This window comes from Hemitrygon akajei, chromosome 15 (genome assembly GCF_048418815.1).
Source record: "Hemitrygon akajei chromosome 15, sHemAka1.3, whole genome shotgun sequence".
Classification (NCBI taxonomy): domain Eukaryota; kingdom Metazoa; phylum Chordata; class Chondrichthyes; order Myliobatiformes; family Dasyatidae; genus Hemitrygon; species Hemitrygon akajei.
This window is the reverse complement of record NC_133138.1, coordinates 56,338,602-56,364,985: the sequence shown is the minus strand read 5'-3', so window position 1 is coordinate 56,364,985 and position 26,384 is coordinate 56,338,602. Positions and strand designations below refer to the sequence as shown.

General features: G+C 39.1%; 1 protein-coding gene across 2 annotated transcripts in view; it reads left to right on the top strand.

The window, feature by feature from the left end:
• cdhr2 (cadherin related family member 2) overlaps positions 1-26,384 on the top strand; it is a 129,307-nt gene that overhangs the window by 87,483 nt on the left and 15,440 nt on the right. For both annotated transcript variants that reach the window (XM_073067601.1, XM_073067600.1), the window contains exons 21-30: positions 160-231; positions 4,204-4,253; positions 8,197-8,354; positions 14,228-14,330; positions 15,206-15,294; positions 15,391-15,474; positions 17,579-17,656; positions 22,667-22,727; positions 23,716-23,837; positions 25,210-25,323. In XM_073067601.1, coding sequence (XP_072923702.1) covers positions 160-231; positions 4,204-4,253; positions 8,197-8,354; positions 14,228-14,330; positions 15,206-15,294; positions 15,391-15,474; positions 17,579-17,656; positions 22,667-22,727; positions 23,716-23,837; positions 25,210-25,323 — 931 coding nt within the window. The remainder of the gene's footprint in view (positions 1-159; positions 232-4,203; positions 4,254-8,196; positions 8,355-14,227; positions 14,331-15,205; positions 15,295-15,390; positions 15,475-17,578; positions 17,657-22,666; positions 22,728-23,715; positions 23,838-25,209; positions 25,324-26,384) is intronic.

Genomic DNA, 26,384 nt, shown 5'->3' with positions numbered 1-26,384 from the left:
GTCTCTAAGCTGACCGTTTAGAAATAATGGTATTTTAATCACATCTTGTTGAGTGTATTTAAGATCCCAAATATAAAGCCTTCTTTATGGTATAGTTAATTAGATAGTTTGTAGTTATCCCAGAGCATGTCAAATTTTAACCTTTTTTCTTATTAATAGGCACGCTTACCATCAATATTGTGGATGTGAATGACCACCCTCCTGTGTTCCTTGCCTTTGAGAGGAAATCTGGTATGTCTTCCTGCCATAAAATAGCGTTGTGTAATGAAACTAATTGCTTGTAATACATTTGCTTATTTATTATTTTTTTCTGCTATTGTAATCAATATAAGATTCTGTTATCAAAACTGAGGTGGGGGACTGATGTAAAAGAATGCTTTCCCCACCTACCCCCACCCCCCCAACCATGATATCCTATAACTCTGCTGAATCCAACTAAACATGTTAATTAAAACCATATGCCACTGGCACGAGAGTAGCAATGACATGAACCCAATACACAGCTTGTTCTTATTCTGGAGAATAACTGTGCTGGCATGATATTAACATATCAGTTAATTTTTTTCCCACTGCCTTCTCATTTAATTGGCTTCTAACAGTGAGGTAAGGTTGCCGATAATTATCACCTTGGTTGAAGGCGGAAAGGTTGCCATGAGAGATCATTGCCAATTAAAACTCATGCTCAATTTTCCCTCCCACTGCAGAAAAGAAAACTTGAGAAGAAAATTGAGTTTATGCCATGCAGGCAATCTATTTGTGCTGCTTTACCTTTTCTAAGTGTAAATTGTATTCCATCTTTACAGTGCTAAGAAGAACTGGCAATTTATTAATGTAATTTATTAATTTTATCATGTCATTTATTAATATTATCATATATTGACTCAGATGTGGATAATTCTTTGCACGACTTTTTCTTGCCCAACTTTCTTGATCTGAAGATATTAAAAGTCAAGCACACACAATATGAATGGCCAACTGATTGCTGTTTTCAGCTTCTTGGTCATCCCGAAGACATATCTAACCACAAATGGGATTGCCCTGGTTGACCCGCTTCTACCTGAACTTTCCCCACCAAACTTTGTATTTCACCTCTATTCTGCTTTCCCTTGCCTATTTCCTTCCTATCTGTATCCTCATCGGCCCTCCACGATTTTTACAACTTTCATATCCCTGGGTCCTGCCTCATTACCATGGTCCTCCAGTCTCCATATAACTCCATCCTCCATCAGAAAGCTCTTGGGGTTCCTGATTCATTTTTTTTATTAGTTTTTTTATACATTTTCTACATAGCTACAGATTTAAAAAAAACAGATCAAAATGAAGAACATTGATACAGTGCAAAAATAAACATACAATAATAATATGATACAAAGAAAGATAATTGAGAAAGCACCCAAATTGAAGACATGTAAAATTAGTATCCTCCCCAAGCCCCGCAACAAACAAAAAAAAACTCCAGACCAACCACAACACAATGTAGAGAATATAAATCAGGACAATCAAACCCCCAGAACTGTAAATACACTTAGCAACAGAAGATATTAATGCCTACTACCAACAAAAAAAGGAGCTGAAAGCAAGGGACCGAAAAAAAAACCTTAGTTAAGAGGAAGGTTATGAAAGTACTCAATAAAAGGTCCCCAGACCTTATGGAACTTTAAATCCGAATTAAGAACAGAATAATGAATTTTTTCAAGGTCTAAGCAGGCCATAATATCGTTAAGCCATTGAGCATGCGTGGGCGGGGCAACATCTCTCCATCTAAGGAGGATTAAACGTCTAGCCAGGAGAGAGGCAAAAGATAATATTCGACACTTAGTCGAACTCAGACGTAAATCTGTCTCGCCCCAGAAACCGAACAAAGCAATTAAAGGGTTAGGTTCTAGGTAGTGATTCAGAATATACGATAACGTTATGAAGACATCTTTCCAAAATTTCTCCAAGCTAGGACAAAACCAGTACATATGAATGAGAGAGGCCTCGCCCCTTTTACATTTATCACAAAGTGGACTAATGTTAGGGTAAAATCGAGATAATTTAGATTTAGACATATGGGCTCTATGAACAATCTTAAACTGTAAAAGGCAATGGCGAGCACAAAGAGAGGTTGAATTAACCGATTTGAGAATCGAGTCCCAAGTTTCATCAGATAGGGAGGTATTTAGATCGTGCTCCCATGCCATTTTAATTTTATCCACAGGGGCACATCGTAAGGCTGCTAATTTATCATGAATAAATGATATTAAACCTTTACTTAGTGGATTAATAGAAAGAAATAAGTCCATAACATTTTTCTCAGGGATTTCAGGGAAGTTAGGAATTAAAGGAGTAATAAAGTGTCTAATTTGGAGATATCTAAAAAAATGAGCATTGGGCAGATTGAACTTAGCAGAGAACTGTTGAAAAGAAGCGAAGCGATTATCAATAAAAAGATCTACAAAATGTCTAATGCCCTTCCTATACCAATCATGGAATGCTGAATCATACGTAGTAGGTAAAAAAAGGTGATTATGTAAAATAGGGCTAGAAAGGGAAAAACCATGGAAACCATAAAATTTCCTAAACTGAGCCCATATACGCAAAGTGTGTCTAACAAGAAGATTAACTATTAATCTGGACAAACTACTAGGGAGTACAGAGCCAAGAAGTGAAGAGATAGATAATTCTTTAGTGGAGCTCAACTCCATTGCCTGATTCATTTTGAAACAAAGACATAACTAGTTTGTCTCCACCCATGTTCTTCTCCACCTATTCTCAAGTTCAACAACTTCTCTTTCCATTCTACAAACCAAGTGTGGCCACTTGTCGCTTGAACTATGCCTGTCTTTTTGTTGGCTAACTGGAACAGTTTCTGTTCTAAACCTATTTTAACACGTCTACTGACTCCTTTACTGGCACTTCAGCAGTGGCATCGGTGCGGTTTTCTGCACTCATCAATTTTATCATCACCTCTGCCACCAACTTCTATCCGGCCCTCAAATTCACCCGGACTATTTTGGACATTTCTCCTTTTTTTCTTGATCTCTGTCTCTGTCTCAGAAGAAATACTACCCATTGGAATCCATTAAAATCCATTAATTCTCTCAGCTGTCTCAGATGTACCTCTTCTTACCCTGTAAGATGCCACCTCCTTCTCTCAGTTTCTCCACCTCCACTGCATCTGTTCAAAAGATGAGGCTCTGCACTTCAGGACTTCTTCAGAAAAAGCAGCTTCCCATCTGCTTCAGTTGACAAGGCTTTCATGTGCAGTTTCTGCGTGAACACTGTCAACACCTCCCCTAACTCGTTTTGAGACAGAACAGAGATAGAGCGTCCTTCGTCTTCACCTTTCACTCTTCTACATCAGCTTATCTTCCTTTGCTACTTCTGCCAGCTTCAACAGGTTTCCACAACCAAATACACTCTCACAGCTGCCACAAACAGCCCTTCCAGACGAGGTTCATGTCACCTCCTTCAACCTGGTGTATTGTATTTGCTGCTTGCAATGTTGCCTTCTCTATGAGCGTACTCCTCAGAACACCTAGTCTTTGGCAACCATTTTGCAGACTACTTGTGCTCTGATTGTATGACTTTTCAACTTAAATTCATACACTGACCTATTTGTCCTTGGTCTCCTGCACTGACAAATGCAAACCAAACAAACAGTACCCCATTTCCTGCTTAAATAACCAACAACTCATTGGTAGGAGCACCAAATATTCCCATTTCCTTTGTGTTCCCTTCCCATCGCCACTAATCCTCCCAAGGTCTCTCTCCAAAGTTACCTGGACACACCATCCTCCTATATCTGGTTCCATACGCCCATCATCCATGTAGGCATCTACCTGAGTTTTTTCTTCCTTGGTTCACCATTCTAATCTCTGCCCTCAAGTGTCCGCCATTCCTCCCTTATCTGGTTTCAACCATCACCTACCAGCCTCTGTCTCACTCATCCCTCTTGTTCCTACATACAGGGTATTTCATTTCCCCTCTACTCTCCCAGTTCTGATGCAGGTTCTCAACCTGAAACGTTAACCATGCATTGGTCTCCAACAGATGCTTGGCCCACCGTGTTCCTCCAGTAGTTTTTTTGTTTCATATATGACCCTTGTATTTTAATATCTGGAGTGGGGGTTGGAGGCTGGTGGTATGCACTTGGAGAAATGACTACACTTGAAGCTGTCTGATATTAATCTTAAACATACACTTTCTTTTTCATTTCAGTTATCGTGGCAGAATTAGCAACAGTTTCTGCTGCAGTAACAACAGTTCAGGTAGGTCAAAATTGCTGTGCGGGTTCTTAGGTTTTACAGATTTAGTGAGTACAAGTAAATATTATTGCTGGTCTGGAGGTGATACTCAGAATCAAAATCAGAATCAGGTTTGACATCACCGGCATATGTCATGAAATTTGTTAACTTCGCAGCGGCAGAATTGAATTGAATTGACTTTAATACTTACATCCTTCATATATATGAGTAAAAATCTTTACGTTACGTCTCTGTCTAAATGTGCAATGTATAATTTATAGTAATTTGTAATAAATAGTATGTAAAACAGGAGAGTCAGTATAAGATAGAAATACAATTGTATCAGCATGAATTAATCAGTCTGATGGCCTGGTGGAAGAAGCTGTCCTGGAGCCTGTTGGCTCTGGCCTTTATGCTTCAGTACCATTTCCCGGATGGTAGCAACCAGTTTGTGGTTGGGGTGACTCGGGTCCCCAGTGATCCCTTGGGCCCTTTTTACACACCTGTCTTTACACACCTGTCCTGAAGAGTGGGAAGTTCACACCTACCGATATGCTGGACTGTCTGCACCACTTTCTGCAGAGTCCTGTGATTGAGCAAAGTACAGTTCCCATACCAGGCAGTGATGCAGCCAGTCAGGATACTCTCAATTGTGCCCCTGCAGAAAGTTATTAAGATTTGGGGGTCCATACCAAACTTCTTCAACCATATGAAGTGAAAGAGGTACTGTTGTGCTTTTTTCACCACACAGCCGGTATGTACAGATCACGCGAGGTCTGCAATAAAATGATAATAGAGCAAAAGATCGAAAACTATGAACTCAGGAACATAATATACATTCAATGTTCATTCAGAAATCAGAGTGCAGAGGGGAAGTGGAGTCACTGTGTGCCTTCAGGCTTCTGTACCTCCTTCCTGATAGTAGCAATGAAAAGAGTGTATGTCCTGGGTGGAGGGGATCCTTAAAGATGGACACCGCCTTTCTGAGGCACCCTCTTTGAAGATGCCCTGGATACTACACTGGCTAGTGCCCATGAAGGAGCTGACTAATTTTGCAATTCTCTGCAGCTTACTCAGATCCTGTGCCATAGCCACACTCCCACCCCACCCCCCATACCAGACAGCGATGTGGCCAGTACAAATGTTCTCCACAGTACCTCTGTCAAAATTTGCAAGTGTTTTTGGTGACAAGCCAAATATCCTCAAACTCCTAATGAACCATAGCCTTCTTTACAGCTACATTGATATGTTGGGTTCAGATTAGGTCCTCAGAGATACTGACACCCAGGAATTGAAAATGCTCACTCTCTCCACTTCTGATCGCAATCCCTCTTTGCGATTGGTGTGTGTTCCCTCATCTTTCCCTTTCTGAAGTTCGCAATCAGCACCATACAGTTTGAAATGTTGATTTAGAATGAGTTTGTATCCTGACAAGGGGCATTTTCTTTAGTACAGGACTTCCCCAAGCCTGATCTGCAATCTATCAGATACAAAACCATACCTAGTGTTTACTACCTACATCTGTATGTAGTTTTTTTTAAGGCAGAGAGGTTCCACCATATTCCTCTAAAATTGATAACACAGAAGCCCAAAGGAAGAGTGGCCATTTTTTCCTAATCTATTATATTGAATTACAATGCTGCTTTTGACTGACATCAAAAACTGTGTATTCAAATTTATTCAATGCTATATTATGATCTTCACATGTAGTGTTCTTTGATGTGAGCGTGTTTTCACATTGAAGATCATGCAAATTTATACAAGTATTTTAATTGACCTTAAGTATCTCTGCATGAGGAAGATTGAAAGGAAAATCTAAAGCCATTTTGAGATTACTCACCTCCACTCAGATGGTATGAGGAGTAAATACTTGAGTTGAGTGAGGTTGAGTTTAATTGATAAATGATTTAAGATTTTCATTTTGTTTTGCCTACTGTAAACAATGATTTAAATTTGATTAAAATACTTCTTCTATTGTGAATATTTGTGCCCAGAAAGCATTACTTTTTTCATTAAATTATGTCATTTCCCTGAACAACACTTATTTGGACCACTTGGTGGAATTAGGCCATGTGGCATTGAAGTTAACCTGCTCTGGATACTTTCAGTCCATTTCAATTTTAATAATGTTGCTTGCTGTGCAGCAACATGTTATAAAGGGATCCACCCAGCACAGGTCACAGCCTTGACTTGGGTACTCTCCAGTGTAATTACCAATAAACCTTTGGGTCCTATAATCTGTGACCTTCCAAGTCACAGCTTTCCAAATCTCGTGATCAGCTCCTAATCCCCAGGAATAGATAGTCCAGCTCAGGTCCCTAATATCAATGACATGCCTTCACCTGATTATCAATCACTGGACCCCAGCTACCTACTCACTGCCAACTGACCCTTGAGCTTTGCCAATCCCTCTGCCTCTCAATCCCATTATCTCCATGGAAACACCTATAGTATAGAACCATCTGACTCATCACAAGGGTGAGGCCCTTCCTCATTTAAGACTAATTCAGGAACCTTTAACACCTTTGATCCAAGATGCCAATAAACTTACAAGTACTTATTAAGTTGTTTGTTGACAAAAACTGCCCAACTCCAAAGTTCAAAGTAAATTTATTATGAATGTATATGTTGCCAGTAACTACCTTGAGAATTAGTGTCTTGCAGGCACTTGCAGGAAAAATAAAAAAAAAGGAACAAAAGAAGTTACAACATACTATACATAAACAAAGACTGGCAAACAACCCATGTGCAAAAGAAAAAAAAAAGTGCAAATATAAAACAATATTACTGAGAACATGAGTTGTAAAGAGTCTTAGAAAGTACATCTGTAGGTCATGAAATCAGTTCAGTGTTGTGGTGAGTGAAGTTATCCATGCTGATACCTCTCTGACTGGAAGCCTGTGACTAGTGGCCTGCCGCACTGTTGGGGGCCATTGTTGTTTGTCATCTATATCAATGATAATTGACAAACAGGATCAGCAAGATTGAGGATGATGCCAAGACTGGGAGCGTGTTTAGTAGACAGCGAGGAAGGCTATCAAAGTTTGCAGCCGTATCTGGATAAGCTCAAAAAATGGGATGAAAAATGGCGGATGGAATTTAATGCACACAGGTGTGAGGTGGGGCACTTTGGGAGGACCAACCAGAACAGGTCTTGCACAGTGAGTGGTAGGGAACCGAGGAGTGTGGAAAAAAACCCCAGAAGAATCTGATAATACATAATCCCTTGAAAGTGGCGTCACAAATAGATAGGGTCACAAGGAAAGCTTTTTACTGGATCAGGCAAGTTGCTTGTGAACCTGTTCTGCACCCTCTCCAGCTTAATCACATCCTTCCTATAGCATAGTGATTAGAATGACACATAATACTCCAGGCGCTGGATAATTAACAGATTGAGGGCTTCAGCAATACTCGGTGCCTGGACCAATGAAGGCATGCGTGCCATATGAGTTCTTCACCACTCTTGTTTTGGCAGTTTCAGGGAATTATATTGTTGTACCATGAGATCTTGCTGTTTAATAATACTCTTCAGGAACCTATCATTCATTGTGTATATCCTGGCATGGTTTTATTTCCAGTGTATCACTTCTCACTACTTGGAATTAAATTCCCTTGCCCACTCTCCCTGTTGTTACCTTAGATAATCTTCACTGCTACTCTACTATCGATTTTGTGTGTCATCTGATAATTTTCTAATCATGCTGCTTGCATTCTCTTGCGAATCATTAATATACAATAATATGACAAGCAATAAAGGAACCAGCACTCGGCTGGTCACAGCTCCAACCTGAAAAGTAGTTATCGCTTGCATCATCAAGCCAATTTTATATCGTGACTCAATAATACCAGATGAACCCAATACTTGTACAGCATTGAAAGGCCTTACTGATACAGCCACTGGAGCTGCTATTAAATTTAACTTGGGCTACAAATTAGCTGGGAATTAATTCAAAGTTTCTCTTGACAGGCAGTTGACGATGACACTGGGATAAACGGTGAAATTTATTTTGTTGTGACCCAAGTTCTATTCATTTTTTCGGATGGCCAACCAGACAAAGTATTGCCAGATGTATTTGAAGCTTCAGGAGCAACCCTTGTTAATGGTGAATACACAGCAACTATCAGGTAGTCATTCTTTGTTACTTAATGGTAATCTATAGTGATACTGTGCAAATGTAAACTTACAGAAAAGTATTAGTGAGAGATCTGGGTATTCTTCTGATATGAAATAACATGCATCAGATTTTCTGCACTTGGTCCTGAAACTAATGAATTACAAAATTGGTGGTCAAAGGTACGGTGCCCTCAGAACTCCGCTAAGCTTTGACCACAATACTTATGCATAGCATTAGCTGCAGCATTAAACTCGGTATTACTTTGGATCTGTCCACTTTGGCAAACAAATTTAACTTGTAAGTTTGGGACAGGATAAGTTAGGTTCTGGTTATGGAAGTCAAACAGCTATTCAGTTCATCTTAATGATTTTCTTAGGTTTGTTTCGCTTTTCCCTGCAGGCTCACAGATCCATGAAAACTTTTTACTATTTCTAGAAATGTATTTTTCTTTTGTCAATCATAACATTGCTGGTGCTGCAGAATGATACTGTAGGAAAAGAGACCATTCTGTCCATCGCTACTGTGTTGCCTTGTGATGGATATTCACTCTCCAGAGTTTGAGAGATGTATTGCCAATCTTAGCTTTCTAGCACAGCAGCATGACCTTTCCAAAAGGTCAGATTTTTTTTATTATCAAAGTTAACAGTGACGTCAACATAAGATAACAATGTTATGTTGATTGGCCTACATCAAACCAGGCAATTGCAGCTAAGTTATTTGCATAATTGTGATAGAGATCAAGGAAGGTTGCATACCAGACCTATTTTGTTACTTAGCACATCAGCCATGATCATTGGTAAGATCAATCAATAGTTGGGATATTTGTATACTCAGAGTCAACCCCTACAGTACTAGTTTTGGGTCTCTGGGTTCCCTGTCCCCAGAAGCTTTTTGACCATCTGTGTAAGTTACTTTATCCCAGAAAAGGTAAAAACATCACATACGAATAATGTCAACTAGTAGCAAAACAGTATAAATGTTAGAAATTACTTTATTTATCTCCCACTGCACAGGTTCTTACTAACTCTCAGAGTTCTAAACCATTTAATTTCCAATGTGGTACCAGATAAGGATGTCCTTTGAGTCCTTTGCTTTTTGATTTGGCTTTAGAGCCTTTAGCCATCACATTTAGTGAATCTGTTGACATCTCGGGTATTTTAAGGAGGGGTATCACTCATAAGTTGTCGCTTTAAAGGCCTCCTAAATCAGAAGAAGAGGGCCTTTAAAGATGGTGATCGGTTGGAGCTTAAAAGAGTTCAGAAGGAACTCAGAGTACAGATAAGGGGGGCAAAGGAGCAGTATAGGAGGAAGCTAGAACAAAAGCTGCAGAAAAAAAGCATGAAGGAGGTGTGGGATGGGATGAAGATCATCACCGGATGCGGTGCAAAACGGGGGGCAAACATGTGGAGATGTGGAGAAAGCGAACCAGCTGAACAACTTCTTCAATAGGTTCGACAGCACAATCTCATCCTCACCGCAGAACTCCACACCAGGCTTGTCTTTCTACTCGTCCTCCCTCTTACTTCCCTCACAGGAAAATAGCCACTCACAGGAGACCTTGCCCACGCCCAGGATTACAGCTGCACAGGTGGAAGGTCAACTGAGGAAGATCTGTACCAGCAAGGCGGCTGGACCGGATGGAGTATCCCCACGATTACTGAGGGCCTGTGCGACTGAGCTGGGAGAACCACTACAGCGCATCTTCAACATGAGCCTGGAGCAGAGAAGAGAACCCAGACAGTGGAAAACATCCTGTATTGTCCCGGTACCGAAGAAACCACAACCAAAGGAGTTGAATGACTTCAGACCTGTTGCCTTGACATCACACGTGATGAAGACCATGGAGTGGCTGATAATACAGAATCTGAGGTCACAAACCAGGCACGCCCGGGATCCTCTTCAGTTTGCGTATAAGGAGAAGGTGGGAGTGGAGGATGCTATCACGTATTTGCTGCACAAATCACTCTCTCACCTGGATGGGGTCAGTGGTGCTGTGAGGATTACATTCCTGGACTTCTCTAATGCCTTTAACACCATCCAGCCCAAGATCTTAAGGCACAAACTAACGGAGAAGGGAGTAGACTCTCATATGGTGGATTGGATAGTGGACTACTTGACAGATAGACCTCAGTATGTGTGGTTGGGAGTCTGTAGGTCTGACACGGTGGTCAGCAGCACAGGAGCGCCGCAGGGGACCGTGCTTTCTCCGGTCCTGTTCACCCTGTACACATCAGACTTCCAATATAACTCAGAGTCCTGACATGTGCAGAAGTTCGCTGATGACACGGCCATAGTGGGGTGTGTCAGGAATGGACAGGAGGAAGAGTATAGGAAACTGATACAGGACTTTGTGATATGGTGCAACTCAAACTACCTGCGTCTCAATATCACCAAGACCAAGGAGATGGTGGTGGACTTTAGGAGATCTAGGCCTCATATGGAGCCAGTGATCATTAATGGAGAATGTGTGGAGCAGGTTAAGACCTACAAGTATCTGGGAGTACAGTTAGACGAGAAGCTAGACTGGACTGCCAACACAGATGCCTTGTGCAGGAAGGCACAGAGTCAACTGTACTTCCTTAGAAGGTTGGCATCATTCAATGTTTGTAGTGAGATGCTGAAGATGTTCTATAGGTCAGTTGTGGAGAGCGCCCTCTTCTTTGTGGTGGCGTGTTGGGGAGGCAGCATTAAGAAGAGGGACGCCTCACGTCTTAATAAGCTGGTAAGGAAGGCGGGCTCTGTCGTGGGCAAAGTACTGGAGAGTATAACATCGGTAGCAGAGCGAAGGACGCTGAGTAGGCTACGGTCAATTATGGAAAACCCTGAACATCCTCTACATAGCACCATCCAGAGACAGAGAAGCAGTTTCAGCGACAGGTTGCTATCGATGCAATGCTCCTCAGACAGGATGAAGAGATCAATACTCCCCAATGCCATTCGGCTTTACAATTCAACCGCCAGGAGTAAGATATGTTAAAGTGCCGGGGTTAGGACTCAATGTATTTAAGTAAACTACTTAAGAACTTTTTAAAAGCTATTATTAATGCTTTTTGAGAGGGTGATTTTAGATGCATATCATATTTTTACTGAGTTAAGTATTGTATGTAATTAGTTTTGCTACAATAAGTGTATGGGACATTGGAAAAAATGTTGAATTTCCCCATGGGGATGAATAAAGTATCTATCTATCTATCTATCTAGCTTTATGCTGATGACCTTTTGCTCTACATCTCTAATGTGGAGTCCTCTCTACCCTCAGTACTTTCTTTACTTTCTGAATTTAGTCAGTTCTTAGGATATAAACTTAATCTTCATAAGAGTGAACTTTTTCCTTTGAATAATTTGGTATCACACAACTCTGACCTTCCTTTTAAAATTGTAAGAAATCAATTTACTTATTTGGGTATAACAATTACTAGGAATTATAATTTTCTTTTTAAATAAAACATTTTCACTCTTTTGGAATATGTTAAGAAGGTACTAACAATCTGGTCTCCCCTTTCTTTATCGCTGATTGGACGTATCAATTCTATTAAAATGAATATTTTGCCTAAAGTTTTATATTTATTTCAAGCCCTACCTGTTTTTATTCCTAAATCCTTTTTTGACTCTTTAGACTCGATTATATCTTCTTATTTATGGAAGAATAAAACCCCCCGATTAAACAAAGTTCATCTTCAGAAAACTAAAAAAAAATGGGGGATTAGCCCTACCCAATTTTAGGTTTTACTACTGGGCAGTCAAAATATGCTACCTTACATTTGTTTATATTATATTAATCGTGATGACTGTCTGGTTTCGGTTTCTTCAGAAGTTAATTCTGTTAATAAATTTTATATTATTTCTCTTCTTGGATCTTCAATTCCTCTATCCTTAAGTAATTTAACTGATAATTATGTAGTTAAACATTCTTTGAGGATTTGGTTACAATTTAGAAAATTCTTTGGGATATTTGGTTTTTCACTCTCTAGCCCATTTTTTCTAATTATCTTTTTAAACCTTCTTTGACTGATGTAGTTTTTAAAGAGTGGAATAGACCAGGTATTAAATGTTTTCAGAATCTGTTTGTTAGAGATAGTCTTTCCTTATTTGATCAACTATCTATTAAATATAATCTTCGTAAATCTCACTTTTTTAGATATTTACAAATTAGAGACATTTTGGATTCTCAACTTCATACATTTCCTAAATGTCCAGATAAGAATTTAATTGATACAATTTTTACTCTGAAACTTTTTCATAATGGATCTATTTCTAATATTTATAGTATGTTGTTGGCAATGAGAAACATTCCGTTAGACAAAATTAGAAATCTCTGGGAACAAGACCTATAGATTTCAATTGATGAGGATACTTGGAATGAAGTTTTTAAACTTGTTCATACCTCTTCATTATGTGCGCGTCACTCTCTTTTACAATTTAAAGTGGTGCATAAAGCCTATAAGACTAAAGATAAGCTCTCTCGTTTTTACTCAGATTTTTCTCCATACTGTAATAGGTGTAATGTCAAAGAGTCCTCTCTAATTCATATGTTTTGGTCCTGCCTGCGGCTTGATAAATTTTAGAAAGAAGTATTTCAAACTTTCTTGGAGCTTTTTAAAGTAAACTTTAAACCCAACCCTCTGACTGCCTTGTTTGGCATTGTTGTGGGAAATGATTTTACTCTTAATCTGAATGATTTGCATATTTTACTTTTATTTCTCTTTTAGCCAGAAGAGATTTATTGCTTAAATGGAAAGATGCCGCTTCGCCTACTCATGCCCATTGGTTGATTGATGTTAAGTCATGTATAAATCTAGAGAAGATTAGGTGTTCTATTGCTGTACCTATACAAGATTTTTTCACATTATGGGGACCTTTTTGGAACTACTTTCACAATCTTTGACTTGTTCAGCAATGATGATGGCTATTATATGTTTGAATTTACGACTATGTTCAGGATTTTTTTTTCTTTTAACCAAACAGCTGTTTTTTTTGTCCCTTTTTCTTTTTTGTTATGGGGTTTTGATTTTGTTTTAGATTAGAATAAAATATACCTTTTCAATATCACGTTTTATTTACTATACACAGATGTGGGGCATTTCAGCTTTGTTTCTGTTTTCATAATATCATAGTATATTTTGTATTCATCTATGCAAGTAATTAATAAAAATATTGAAAAAGAAAAGAAACGTTAGAAAGCATTGGGGATTGCTATTCCCAAGGATGACAAGTAGGATGACAGAAAGATGGGGTGACAGAAATAAGAACTAGGATTCATTTTTAAAACTTTTTTTGTGACAGACAACACATTCATCTGCAACCTAGCAGTATGTTTTTTTTTAGCTTGTAAGAATCGTACCCGTGTTTGGAAATCCTTTGTAGTTGATAAATCTCTGTGAATGTTAAATATGTGTTAAGAACTACTTATTTAAATTTAAATGTGTATCCATTAAATATAAAATAAACTGTGTTTAATCTACTTCATTAGCTGGAATTAATGAAGTTAATTGGCCGGGAGTGGGGGCCCAAGCAGTGGGTATCTGCAGCTCGACCTTGCTGCAGACAGGGAAGTTAGCAAGGTCTTGAGGCATAGGTGGATACAGTGTAACCTCCCTATAGTGATGATACACGTAGATAATGGATAGGGCTTAAAATCTCCTTTCAGTTTAGGGCTTTGTGGACAGCAAACTCAATACCACCGAAGCCTCTTTCAGAGAGATATCCAATTAGTCCCAGTGCTCTTTTCCGGAGCATAAATTATTTTGTTATGGAGCAAACATTAATTCCTTTTTGATATATTTTTTAAATTTTCCTTGTCCGATATCTGGACCTTCTGTACAGAGGTCAAGGGTGTTTTCTGGAAATAAATATTCAGAATAATTTATTGTTGTTGTTTTACAGAATTAAATCTTCACTGGACAAAACATTAAAGGGTCAATATAATGTAACTATAGAAGCAAAGGACAAAGGAGATCCTAGTTTATCTGCAACAAGTTACTTAGATGTAAGTGTGATAAAGATGATTTATTTTTGTTGTTCATTTATTTAAATCAGCAGATGTCCCAGTTGATGAGCTAATGTACAGAGTTGCTAGTTTGATCAGACAAATAGAATTAAGAAGCAAAATAATGTACCAACTTGAAGTATCTCTGATATCAGTGCTAGTTTATGAACTGTGACAGTGACAGGTTGATTCTGACACTGTGTGGACATTTCATCATAGCTTTTCTTCCTATTAATCTTCTGCTTAATAATGGGTTTGAGCTGGGAGTGAAAGGTGATATAACGGACAGCGATGCATCAATCTCATGTCAGTAGAAAGCACTGTTTGAATTCTAACCCTACATCTCAATTTAGATGATATCATGGCTTTCAAATTAGATATCCCCAAAACATGACTCATTAAAATACATTAGTTTGGTTCTCTTCAAAAGATACCATGACTATAAGAGAGATCAATTTGCTGGGCAGCCGAAAAGTATTTTGATTGACATGTTAGAGATAAACTTTAGGAGTGAGCTTAATTTGCTCTAACATTTTGGACCTTTATTTAGCCAAAGGTTAGACCATATTTTCAAAGTTCAAAGTAAATTTATCATTAAAGTGCATATATGTCACCATATGCAACCTGAGATTCATTTTCCTTGCGGGCGTACTCAGCAAATCTATAGAATAGCAACTATAACAGGATCAATAAAAGATCAACTAGGGTGCAGAAGATAACAAAATGTGCAAATGCAAATATAAATAAATAGCCAATTAGATTGCCATAGCTGCAGAAGACAGCATCAATGCAATAGAAGGTTGGAATGTGATGCAAAAGAGGAAGAAGTTCCCTTATTACAATTTATTGAACATGTTGTAACACTTTGTTTACAGTTAATTACAGTGGATGAGACATTCAAGACACGATTAGAGTTTCAGGTGACAACCGTAGAAGTTCAGAGAAGCATGAATGAAATACTTACGTAAGTTCTCAAACCAACATGTTTGTACTCTTCGCATTTGTGATTTCTAGGACTTAGTTGCTTATGGATATTTGCATATTTTTATCCTGTTTATAGCATCCTTCGAAAAGCTACATTGTCTGATCCACGAGTGGTAGGCATAACGGCTGTTGACAATAAGCGAGTTCAATCATTAACCAGGTATGGCTTTAATATTCCTGTATTACTTGATGGAGAAAATGTACTGTATATGGGTGGTAATTTATGTATTAAGATTTGGGATTTTACCTTATTTTTTTGGTAAAATGGTGGTGTGCTTGTACGCAGCAGCATCTCTGGGGCCAAACAAAGGTGTTTTTGTCTGTTTTTAAGCATTTTTAAAAATGAAAACGATCTAGTGCTTTCCCCGCATATATGACGAATAAACTCTTCTCAGGATTCCAGCCGTGTGCAGGTATCAGTCATCACTGACACTTCGATGACAAACTCCGCCATCTTCATCAGGGGTGATGCCTGGGCTTGTCCAGTCTGGTTCACTGGTTTAACAGAGAGACTGGGCATGGGAGCTGCGTAGCCTCGGTTGTAGCACAGACTAGGCCACATGAATGTGTGTGTGTGCGCGTGTACGTTTGTCTGCGGACTGCTGAGAGCTGCTTGCCCATCAGTTTACAGGACATTTCACACAGTGATTTGGACTATATGTATTTTTGTGTGAGTATCTTTACTGCTATCTGGTACGTGCTGTATGTGCCTTGTGCTGTGTGTGACTGTTGGTACTGTGCTTTACACCTTGGAGTGCTGTTTCATTCAGCTGCATTCATGGGTGTTCATGTATGGTTGAATGATAATTAAATTTCAACATGAACTTGAACTTAGTGAGGAGGTTAATACAAAAACAGCCAGTGAGCTTACTTTCAATTTCACATTTTCAATGTAAACTCCAAATGCAGTACATATATGTGAAAGGATTTGATACACATTACTGGGAATTTTAGATTGTGCACTGTTTAATTTACATTTATTTTCAAAATAAATGTATTTATTATTAGTGCGATACAACACGGAGTAGGCCCTACTGGCCCTTTGAGTCGGGCTGCCCAGCAACCCTCGATTTAGCCCCAGCCTTATCATGGGACAATTTACAATTGGTACAATTGGTATCTAACTGGTACGTCTTTAGACTGTGGGAGGACACCAGTGCACCCGAAGGAAACCCACACGGTCACGGGGAGAATGTATAAATTCCTCACAGGTAGTGGCAGGTACTGAACCTGTGTTTGTGGTACTGTGAAGCATTGTGTTAAACACCTCACTCTTGTGCTGCCCCAGTAAATGTTGCAAGCAACTTAAGCTGTGTTGTAGCAGTCCAGCTGATGTGGTCATGTGGTGAACTACATATACCTGTCTGGACACGCCCCCTGATGACTGCTCCTGTGGCTCCTCCCACAGACCCCTGTATAAAGGTGATGGAGGTCTGAGCCCGGCCTCTCAGTCTCCAGGATGTAGTATGGTGGTCACTCACTGCTCGTTCCTTCTTCCAGTCAATAAAAGCCAATACCTCGCTTTTATGTCTCAGAGTGAGTTATTGATGGTGCATCAGGTCAGAAAGCACCTGATGTATTGGACTGGAAGCCAGTTCCCCAGCAGGATTGAGGCCTATGGTCTCCACCCACTTGTTTGTAAATAGCCTGGATACAAAGGGCCAACCTCAATCTGTGTCAGCATCCTAGACTCTAATGGAACAGCTTGAGCAGATGCGTACATGGCCTCTGGTGTTGGAATGAAGGGGCCCTGGCCCTCATATTAGCTGGCAGCTGAAGCTGCAAGTAATTACTAATAATTCTCATATATCTCTGACATTGAGAAACATTTAACAGCTACTAAAAAGCTATATTATTATTTAAATAAAAAGCTAAAGTGGAAGCACACAAATCACATAAATAGTTAAAATGTTAGGGGGAAATAATGCTACGATTCCCTTTGTTTCCCACATCTTTAATCTTAAACCTTTGTGTTTCACCAGCTGGGTGATTTCAGAAGTGATTTCCTGCTGTAATGCTGAGAAATCACAGCACGTCTTGCTTTTATCACTGGACTCTGTAGGGAGTTCAACAATGGGGCTAAGTGACAGATTTGGCCCTTGAACCTATCAGTAAATCAAGGACGTTTGACAGCACGGGCATTCAAGAATAGGCTTCCTGCCATTTAAACAACCAAATGTTGCTTCAGCCAGCAGTCTCTGGTTCTTTGTGATTTCTGGAAAACTGTGGTTGTCAAATGACTATAATCATTGCTTCTCTCGTAGAAACGTAGCCAGATCTGTTATGGAGATTTACTTTATATTCAGCAATGGAACAGCTATACCCCCTGACCATATCAATGGGTAAGTTTTCCGTCTATTATTTTTGTCACTTGTGCATTGTAAAACGTCAAAAGATATTTTGTACAAGGGCATAAGAGATATAAAGCTCACATTTTGATTTAAGACTATTCTGTTGGCAGAATATGGAGTTAGATCTGCAGATGACTTCCTATCTGATCATATGAATTAACACGGTGCCAACCCCTACCCCACCCTATTGAATGATAGAGTGATGTAACACTAAAACATGCCATTTGTTCTACCAAGTCTATCCTGACTGTCAGGTGCCCTTTTAGACCCATCTTATTTTAATCTTCCCATATTCTCCTCAGCTCTCCCTGTATTTTAATGAATTGGGATGAATTTGCAAAGGCCAATTAAACTACCAATGTGCTCATCCTCAGGATGTGGGAGGAAACAGGAGCACCCAGAGGAGCATGCAAACTCCACATGGACAGCTTTGGAGGTCATGATTGAACCCACTTTGTTGGAGCTGTGTCATGCTGGTTTATCTACCTTAATACTTTTTTCTTCGTGTGAAAAATCTGCTGAAACTCAACCAAAGTACTCGTAATCATTATAAACAAGTACAGTTTGAAAGCCAGAAATGAGGATGCAAGTAAAGGTTCCACATGGCAGAAGACACATCCAGACCCACAGTCTCCAGCAAATCCATTTCGCCAGCCTCTTAAGTATTTGCATATGGGTTGTATGCAAGCTGGGTATTCATAAGCTAAGAGGACCTGTATTCATCCTAGACAATAAGACATAGGAGCAGAATTAGGCCATTCAGCCAATTGAGTTTGCTTTACCACTTGATCATGGCCGATATATTATCCCCCATACTCCTGCTATCTCTTGTAACCTTTGACACCCTTACTAATCAAGAACCTATCAATCTCTGCTTTAAATACACCCAATATATCCAATGACATGGCCTGCACAGCCATCTGTGGCAATGAATTCCACAGATTCACCACCCTCTGACTAAAGAAATTCCACCTCATCTCTGTTCTAAAAGGAGTGCCCCTCTATACTGAGGTCATGCCCTCTTGTCCTAGACTCCCCCACTATAGAAAAGACCCTCATTCAAAGAGAGTGCGCTACCATCTCTCTTGAAGCTTTGCAATAATATTGTACTTTGTACTTAACACTTCAAACTTTTAATTTTGTTTGTTTTGTTTTTGTCCTCTAACTGAAATGAAGGGAATGCTGTGTGTGCCAGCAGCTCACTTTACTACTGTATCTAGCACCTTTCATGTGGGATGGGATTAAAGATAGTGATATCCTCGAGTTGTCAGATTTTGATTGTTTTCTGTTGTTGTTGAAAAGGAGTTGGTTTGAGCTGAGATATTTTTGAAAGGAATTAACGTAATCTAAAGAATTAGAATTTAAACCAAAGAATTTTGTTATATTTTGTGGAATTTACTTCATAAGTAATTGAAAGGTAACAATAATATAGTAACTATATAAAATTAATTTTCAGCTAAATTTTGTGATTCTTACCATGACACAACAATAAATGATTAAAACCTATGCTGCTTGTCATCTCCTACATTTAAGGAGGAACGATAGCCGCTGTAGATATGATCAACAATCTGGACCAAATGAGCACTCATTTGAGATGTTCCTTTCTTTCACAAGTTTATCCTGACTGCATGAACCAGTGTAACTCTGCAGTGTTATAAAATACGAATACTGTATAAAATAAAATGAAAACCATTCTTCAAAAGCATTCCTTGATACATTTAAACATGGCGCTTTGTTCACTATGATTTTGTGAAAGTTGTTCCATCTGAATAAAGCATTTAATCAGACCGTATTGAGTGCCATATGTAAAAAGGTAGATTTTAAAGAACTAACATTGATTTTGGTAATAGCAGTGGGTGATTTGTTCATAATCTTCTACTTACCGTTCTACTTATGTAGAGAGCTCTCCACTGTGATCCTGACTGTAGTCTAGATATCGCCAAAGGCAGATGTCAAGCAAGCACTTGATATACTGAGTGCTGTGATTAACAAACAAATGACCTACCCTGACGCCTTTCAGATCCTTGCTGTGGGACTTCAATCAGGCTGGCTTGTAGAATTCTTTGCCCAACTACCACCAGCACATTATCTGTAGCACCAGAGGTCCCAACACACTTGACCACTACTATACTACCATCAAGAATGCCAACTGTTCCAGCCCTTGATCATATTTTGGGAAATCTGACTATTTGGCTGTCCTTGTACTGGTAAGTAGGCAGGGACTAAAGAGCAAGGCGCTAGCGGTAAGGACAACAAAGAGGTGGTCACAGGAGGTAAAGGAGCAGCTACAGACTGCTTCTTGTCAGTGGACTGGGGAATGTTCATAGACTCCTCAGAGACCTGAGCGAATATGCCATGGCTGTCACAGACTTTATAATGATACTCATAGAGGAGCATGAACCCACAAAATCATTTAGGGTCTTCCTCACCCAGGTCCTGAATCAACCAATAGGTTCAAAAATCTGCTGAGGGCTAGATTGGCAGCATTCCGGAAAGTACAAGAAGCCCAGATATGATCTCCAGAAAGCCATCTCACATGCAAAGCGGCAATTCTGGACTAAACTTGAATCCCTGCCACAATCACTGTGGCCGGACTTGAATGCCATCACCTTTTACAAAACAAAGCCAAGCAACATAAATGACAACAGAATGGCTTCCAGATGAGCTCAATGCCTTTTATGCTCACTTTGACTGACCGACCATGCAGGCACCATCATGAACCCCGACATCCCTCGACGACCGTCTCTGAGGCTGACGTGAGAGCATCCTTCAAGAGGGTGAATCCATGGAAAGCATCTGACCCAGACAGCGTACCTGGCTGAGTACTGAAGACCTGTGCAAATCATCTGAAAGGATTGCGTATTTATGGACATCTTCAACCTCATTCTTTGGCAGCCTGAGGTACCCAGCTACTTCCAACAAGTTTCAATTATACCGGTGCCCAAGGAGAAAGTGGCAACCTGCCTCAATGACTATCAGCCAGTAGCACTTAAATCTACTGTGATGAAGTGAGGTTGGATATGAAGATATTACCTCTTGCCTGAGGAGTGAAATGGATTCACTCCAATTTGTCTTCCATCACAATAGGTCAACAGCAGGCATTTCATTGGCTCTTCACTCAGCCCTGGAATACCTGGACAAGGAAGATACATACATCAGGATATTCTTCACCGACTACAGCTCAGCATTCAACACTATTGTTCTCTCGAAGCTCATCATTAAGCTCCAAGACCTGGGTCTTGATAACTTCCTGTGTAACTGGATCCATAACTTGCAGACCCAGTCAGTTTGGATTGGCAACAGCATCTCCTTCACACTCACCATCAGCACAGGTTCACCAGTAGCCCCCTAGTTTACTCACTTTATATATAAGACTGTGTGGTTAAGTATAGCTTCAATGCCATATTTGGGTCTGTTAGTGACACTTCTGTTGTCGGCCGAACCAAAGATGGTGATGAGTTGGCATATAGGAGGGAGACTGAAAATCTGGCTGAATGGTGCCACTACACCGACCTCTCACTCAACGTCAGCAAAACCAAAGGGCTGATTATCGACAACAGGAGGAATAAACTGGAGGTCCATGAGCCATTCCTCATTCAGGGATCAGTGGTGGACTGGGTCGGTAACTTTAAATTCCGTGGCATTACCATATCAGAGGATCTGTCCTGGGACCAGTGTGTAAGTGGCATCACAAATGTAATTTGAAAGAAAGGCATAACACCCTACAACCATCAGCCTCCTGAAATGGCATGGATAACTTCACCCACCACAGCTCTGAACTGATTCTACAACTTACAGCCTCACTTTCAAGGATCTTTATAACTATAGTTCTCAGTTTTATTTTTCTTATTTGTACAATTTGTCTTCTTTTGCACATGGTTTCTTTTGTCAGCCTTTGTTGATGTATAGTTCTTTTTCATTTTCACAAATTCCATATTTATTTATTTTCCTGTAAGTGCCTGTAAGAAAAGAAATCTCAAGGTAGTATGTGGTACTTTGATTATAAATTGAACTTGGTAAATTAAAACAAAAACATCATATTTCAAAGTTTTTAAAATGTGGCATTATTAATAGTGTCCCAATACCCAAAAACCTCAACTTAATCTTAGGTCCTCGAAGAAAGCCGATAATGGCACAATTGGCAGAGATTTCTCGTGGTGATTATTTTATTCTGGTCAGTTTTTTTTGGCAGTGGTCAGCTTTCAGCAACATGTTTGCAGAGTAATGTAAGGGGTTACAGGAGGTTGATTTGTGAAGGCGAATTTTCATTTAATACTCCTCAATTAATTGTGTGGATTGCACTGTTTGTTCCAGAGCACTCTGCTTCCAGTATTGTCTCTGTTACGTGGGTCACTACAGCAGCTGCTTCACAAACTGTACGAGCAGCAACTGAATAAAGGAACAGTTAATCTATTTTCTGCCATGTCATTTTATATAAGGATGTTGGCTCGCTGTTCAAAGAAATAGTAGTGGTTCTTTGAATAGAGCTGTAGGATCTTTTTACGTCTGCCAAATGCGCAGATATTTACCTTATATAATCCTGCTGTCCGATATTTGTAATACACAGCTTAATTTTATCATCCTATTTTTAAAAAAATACTCTTTATCATCATAAATGATATTTACTAATTTAAAAAAATAACTAAGTACATTAGTTAAAGTAGTCAAATAGGATTATACTAAAGGTAGGTATAGATTATCTTGTCCCTTGAGTCTGTTCCACCACTTAGTGTGATCATGGCTCAACTGATACACAAGTCCACAAACACAGCCTTTCGCCATAATACCTACAATTAATAAAAATTATGTTACCTTCTTGGGCAGCACTAATTGGATGAACTAAATTGCCGCCTTTTGTGCAAAACATTTCTGTGGTTCTATGATGCAATTTCAATTTTACTGGAGCAGCCTTTACAGTAAGAGTTGTATTTGAAGTTAGTTTTATATCATCAAGTTGAATGTCAAATGTGATCATTCTGACTATGATTTGTTCCTTTGCAGCATTCTACAGCTTGATCCAGAGTCTGTGCATCAATTGATAGGGCTTGGTCTTTTGAACATTGTAAGTACATGAAGTTTGGAGTCTTGGTAAAGCAGAGTTTTATATATTGAGAAGCACAGCTGTCAAAACTGGATAGATTGTAAATACGAAGTCCCCGGATATGAGAGAAATACTGAGTTTTAAGCCACAGGGAACTAAGACAATAGAGGAAAGACAGCAATTTACATTATCCAAATTTGGGTTTATTTTAAGTGGCAAAAAAATGCTAGCGGTAACAGTGTGTCTGTCAATTCCACATTCTGACAGTTTTCTTTCTGCTACATTTGCTGGTAGAGAAAATCAATTTGGTTACATAATGAGTGTCCAATTTCTGGCTGTCAACTTTCTGCTGCTGCTGCTGCTGAACGTGGAAACAACACCTCTTAGTTTCAATGTATGATTGACCATCTGTTGGTCTGTTTCTCTGCTCCTCTAAATACTGTTGAATCTCCTGTTCCTTGTATCTTTCTCTCATGTTCCTTTTGCCAGAAAATTTGATAATTTTCTCCTTTATGCTCTCACCGGGGGCTAGTAAAAGTGTTAACATTTCTGGGAAGAGAGCACAATCCCAGTGGTGTGGATTGTATTTGACCAGACCCAGTCCTTGCATTTGCCCCCCGGTTCAAAATCGGGTAGATCATAATTCTCGTCCGTATACCGGATTGGCTGTGCCATTAGATGTTTTTGTTTACCACAAAGAATGATGGGTTTCCTACTTTGTTCCGTCCTCAATGAGAGGAACACTGGCAAGTACCAGCACCCATACTCAGGAGAACCTGACCTCAGGTGGGAGGACAGGAAATTGTCAATGTGAGTCTAATGTAGGCAAATTTCATTGTCTGTTAACACTTCTGATCTGTTGAAGTCATCACTGTGGCTTTTTTTGTAGCAGTCTGCCATTACTTTTTAATTTTCTTTTCACTTATGCCATATGATCTTTTCATTCATTTATGATCATTTATTCTATTGTTTATAAAATGTATTAATTATTGAATATTTTGTGTTTCAGAAAGTAACAACTGATCCCATTGATAGTGGAAATCTACTGCTTGTTGTAGTTGCTGGTTTAGTAGCAGCTTTCATTATTATATTATCCATCATGATAACGATTCTGATTTGCCTTCGCAAAAGGTATTTAAGCACAGAAAAACAGTGAAGTCTTTTGGTAATGTTCTATGTAGGAGTTATTGTTTTGGTCCTTCAAAGTGGCTCGTTGAGTTTATTCAAAGAATAGCTGAGGTTTGAACCCTGACTTTTGCTGATGTGCTGTTGCCAGTAGAGCTGGTGGGAATTCTACAATCAGGCTGCGTTTGCATTTCGGGTCTGACCTTGCCTTTCTGCTTCATCTGTTAAAATGGTTAAAGTTGCAACAAGCTTACTCTACCCAGAAAAAATATCTAAAATGCTTATCAATGCCTTAACTTCTCAATTGATTTGGAGAACCAATTTATGTCCCTTATATTTCTGTTCTTGAGAAGTTAGCTTTTTCCATGAGGATGTAATAGTATGCATGGAATAATTTAGTATGATGTGACTTTATTGACACACTGCTCAAGGTCAGTATCCTGCTTAATAAATGGGCATAGAGGAAACAGCAGCTGATAACTTCCCAACTCTTCCCCATGAAAAATGCCTTAAGATAGAAGCCTTCTGATCCCACATAAGTGACCCCAGATACTGTGCTGATGGAAGCATTTGCTAATTATTATTCACATATTATCACTCATAAAGAAAGATGACTCTGTTAATTATAGTTAGAATTAAAGTTATGTGATATGAAAGAGTCTGGACTGAAACAAGTCCATCTTTTGAGTATTTGGCTAAAAGAATACAATTAAAATTCCAGATATTCCCTCAGACTCTTTTACTCTGAGTATCCTACATGTGGCTACCTGGATAATTTTCAATGAATGCATTAAGAGCTATTGTTTCAGAATTAACACAAGGAAATCTGCAGATGCTGGAAATTCAAGCACTCCACTAGCATTTTGTGTGTGTTTCAGAATTATTTCATTTTAAATATGTTTTATGTACAAAATCAGGTAGTTGCATTTAATAAAGCAAACTAGAGGATCTTAGCAATCCATACAAAATGTCTTGATTTTAATTGGAGTATTGTTCAGAGGGCATTCATTAGCCTTTGTCTTACCCAAGTGACAGCTCTTTGTAAGTGAAGATTATTTACTTTCTATACTGAAGACAGATTCTAAAGATTTACTGAAGACTTCTTGTGATATCCCAGAAAGCACTCTGACCTACTCTACATAATGTAGCCCTATACATACAGTACTTCAATGATCCTCTGAATTTTGAAACAAACTTTGATATTATCACCAAGTTTTGAATGTCATACAGTGGGTTTTAGTTGCCTTTATAACAACAAAAAACTATCAGTCTTGCTTACATTTTTAAAAACCATGTAATTCCATGAACCTCTGCCACGTAAGTTCATTTCCCCCATGAAACATGAATTAACTAAGTTATCTAACTCTCCTCCCTGCAGTTACAAAAGAAAACTAAAATCAGCAACTGCAATGAACACAGCTCAAACCACTTCCATTAATGCAGTACAGAGTGGGCCTGTTGTTCCTGGTACAAATAAATACACCATGGAAGGGTGAGTGAAGAAACACTGCTTTATAACAAAATAAATATTTAAATGAATATATTGTTACAAAATGCCTTCACCTTAAAAAAAGTTACGCATTTCATGATGTGTTGTTGTGGTGGAAATTACATAATTTAGTGGCAGCAACTAATCAACGTATCCTGCATTAAAGTCCTGACAAGATAGGCTTACCACAAATGCTGTTTGCTCCTTGGTACCTCAATGAATATTCATTAATGGCCCGGGCATAGATGAGACCCATTGACTGAGATAGAGAATATTGTAGCTGTTGAATGTCGTCCTTGATCAATGTTTATCCTTGCATCATGCAGTTAACTAGCAAGTGACCACTTCCTTCTAAATGTATTGATTATACTTTGTAAGCAGCCTTTTAGGCTCAGTCTATGGCCTGGGTACTTGGTACTGTGAAAACCAGATGGTCAATACATTTTGGGTCTGATGGCCAATCATACCTTGGTTAATCATATCTTGCCCCATACGATACAATCAGAAAATCTACCTCAATGGTTTCTTCACAATATCAAACATGAGTTGCTTTACATATTCATTGTAGTACAGAAGTGGCAATTTTTTCCCATTAAAGCTGCGCTGGTTCCCTCTAGTACAACCTGTTCAGTCTTATCTTGCCCACACCCTTCTTGTTGCCCTCTAAATTATTTTCTTCTCGAGAATTTAATAAATTCTACTTAAACAACCTTCTCTGGGCCACTGTTTGTGGTATTAGGTTTAAAGATAATTTATTTCAGCAGGTGTAATTTTGATTTAATTATTGAGATACAGCATGGCATAGGCCCTTTTGACCCTTCAAACACCCCACCCTAACCAGGGGACGATTTACAATGCCCAATTCACTGACCAACCAGTACGTCTTCTGACTGTGGGAAGAAACCGGAGCATCTGGAGGAAACTCATGTGGTCACAGGGAGAACATACAAACTCTTACAGAATTGAATCCCAGTCTCTGGTATTGTAAAACGCTGTGCTAACCACCACACTAAATTGACACCAGTATGTTGTACTACCATGAACATACATTCTTTACACCTTTG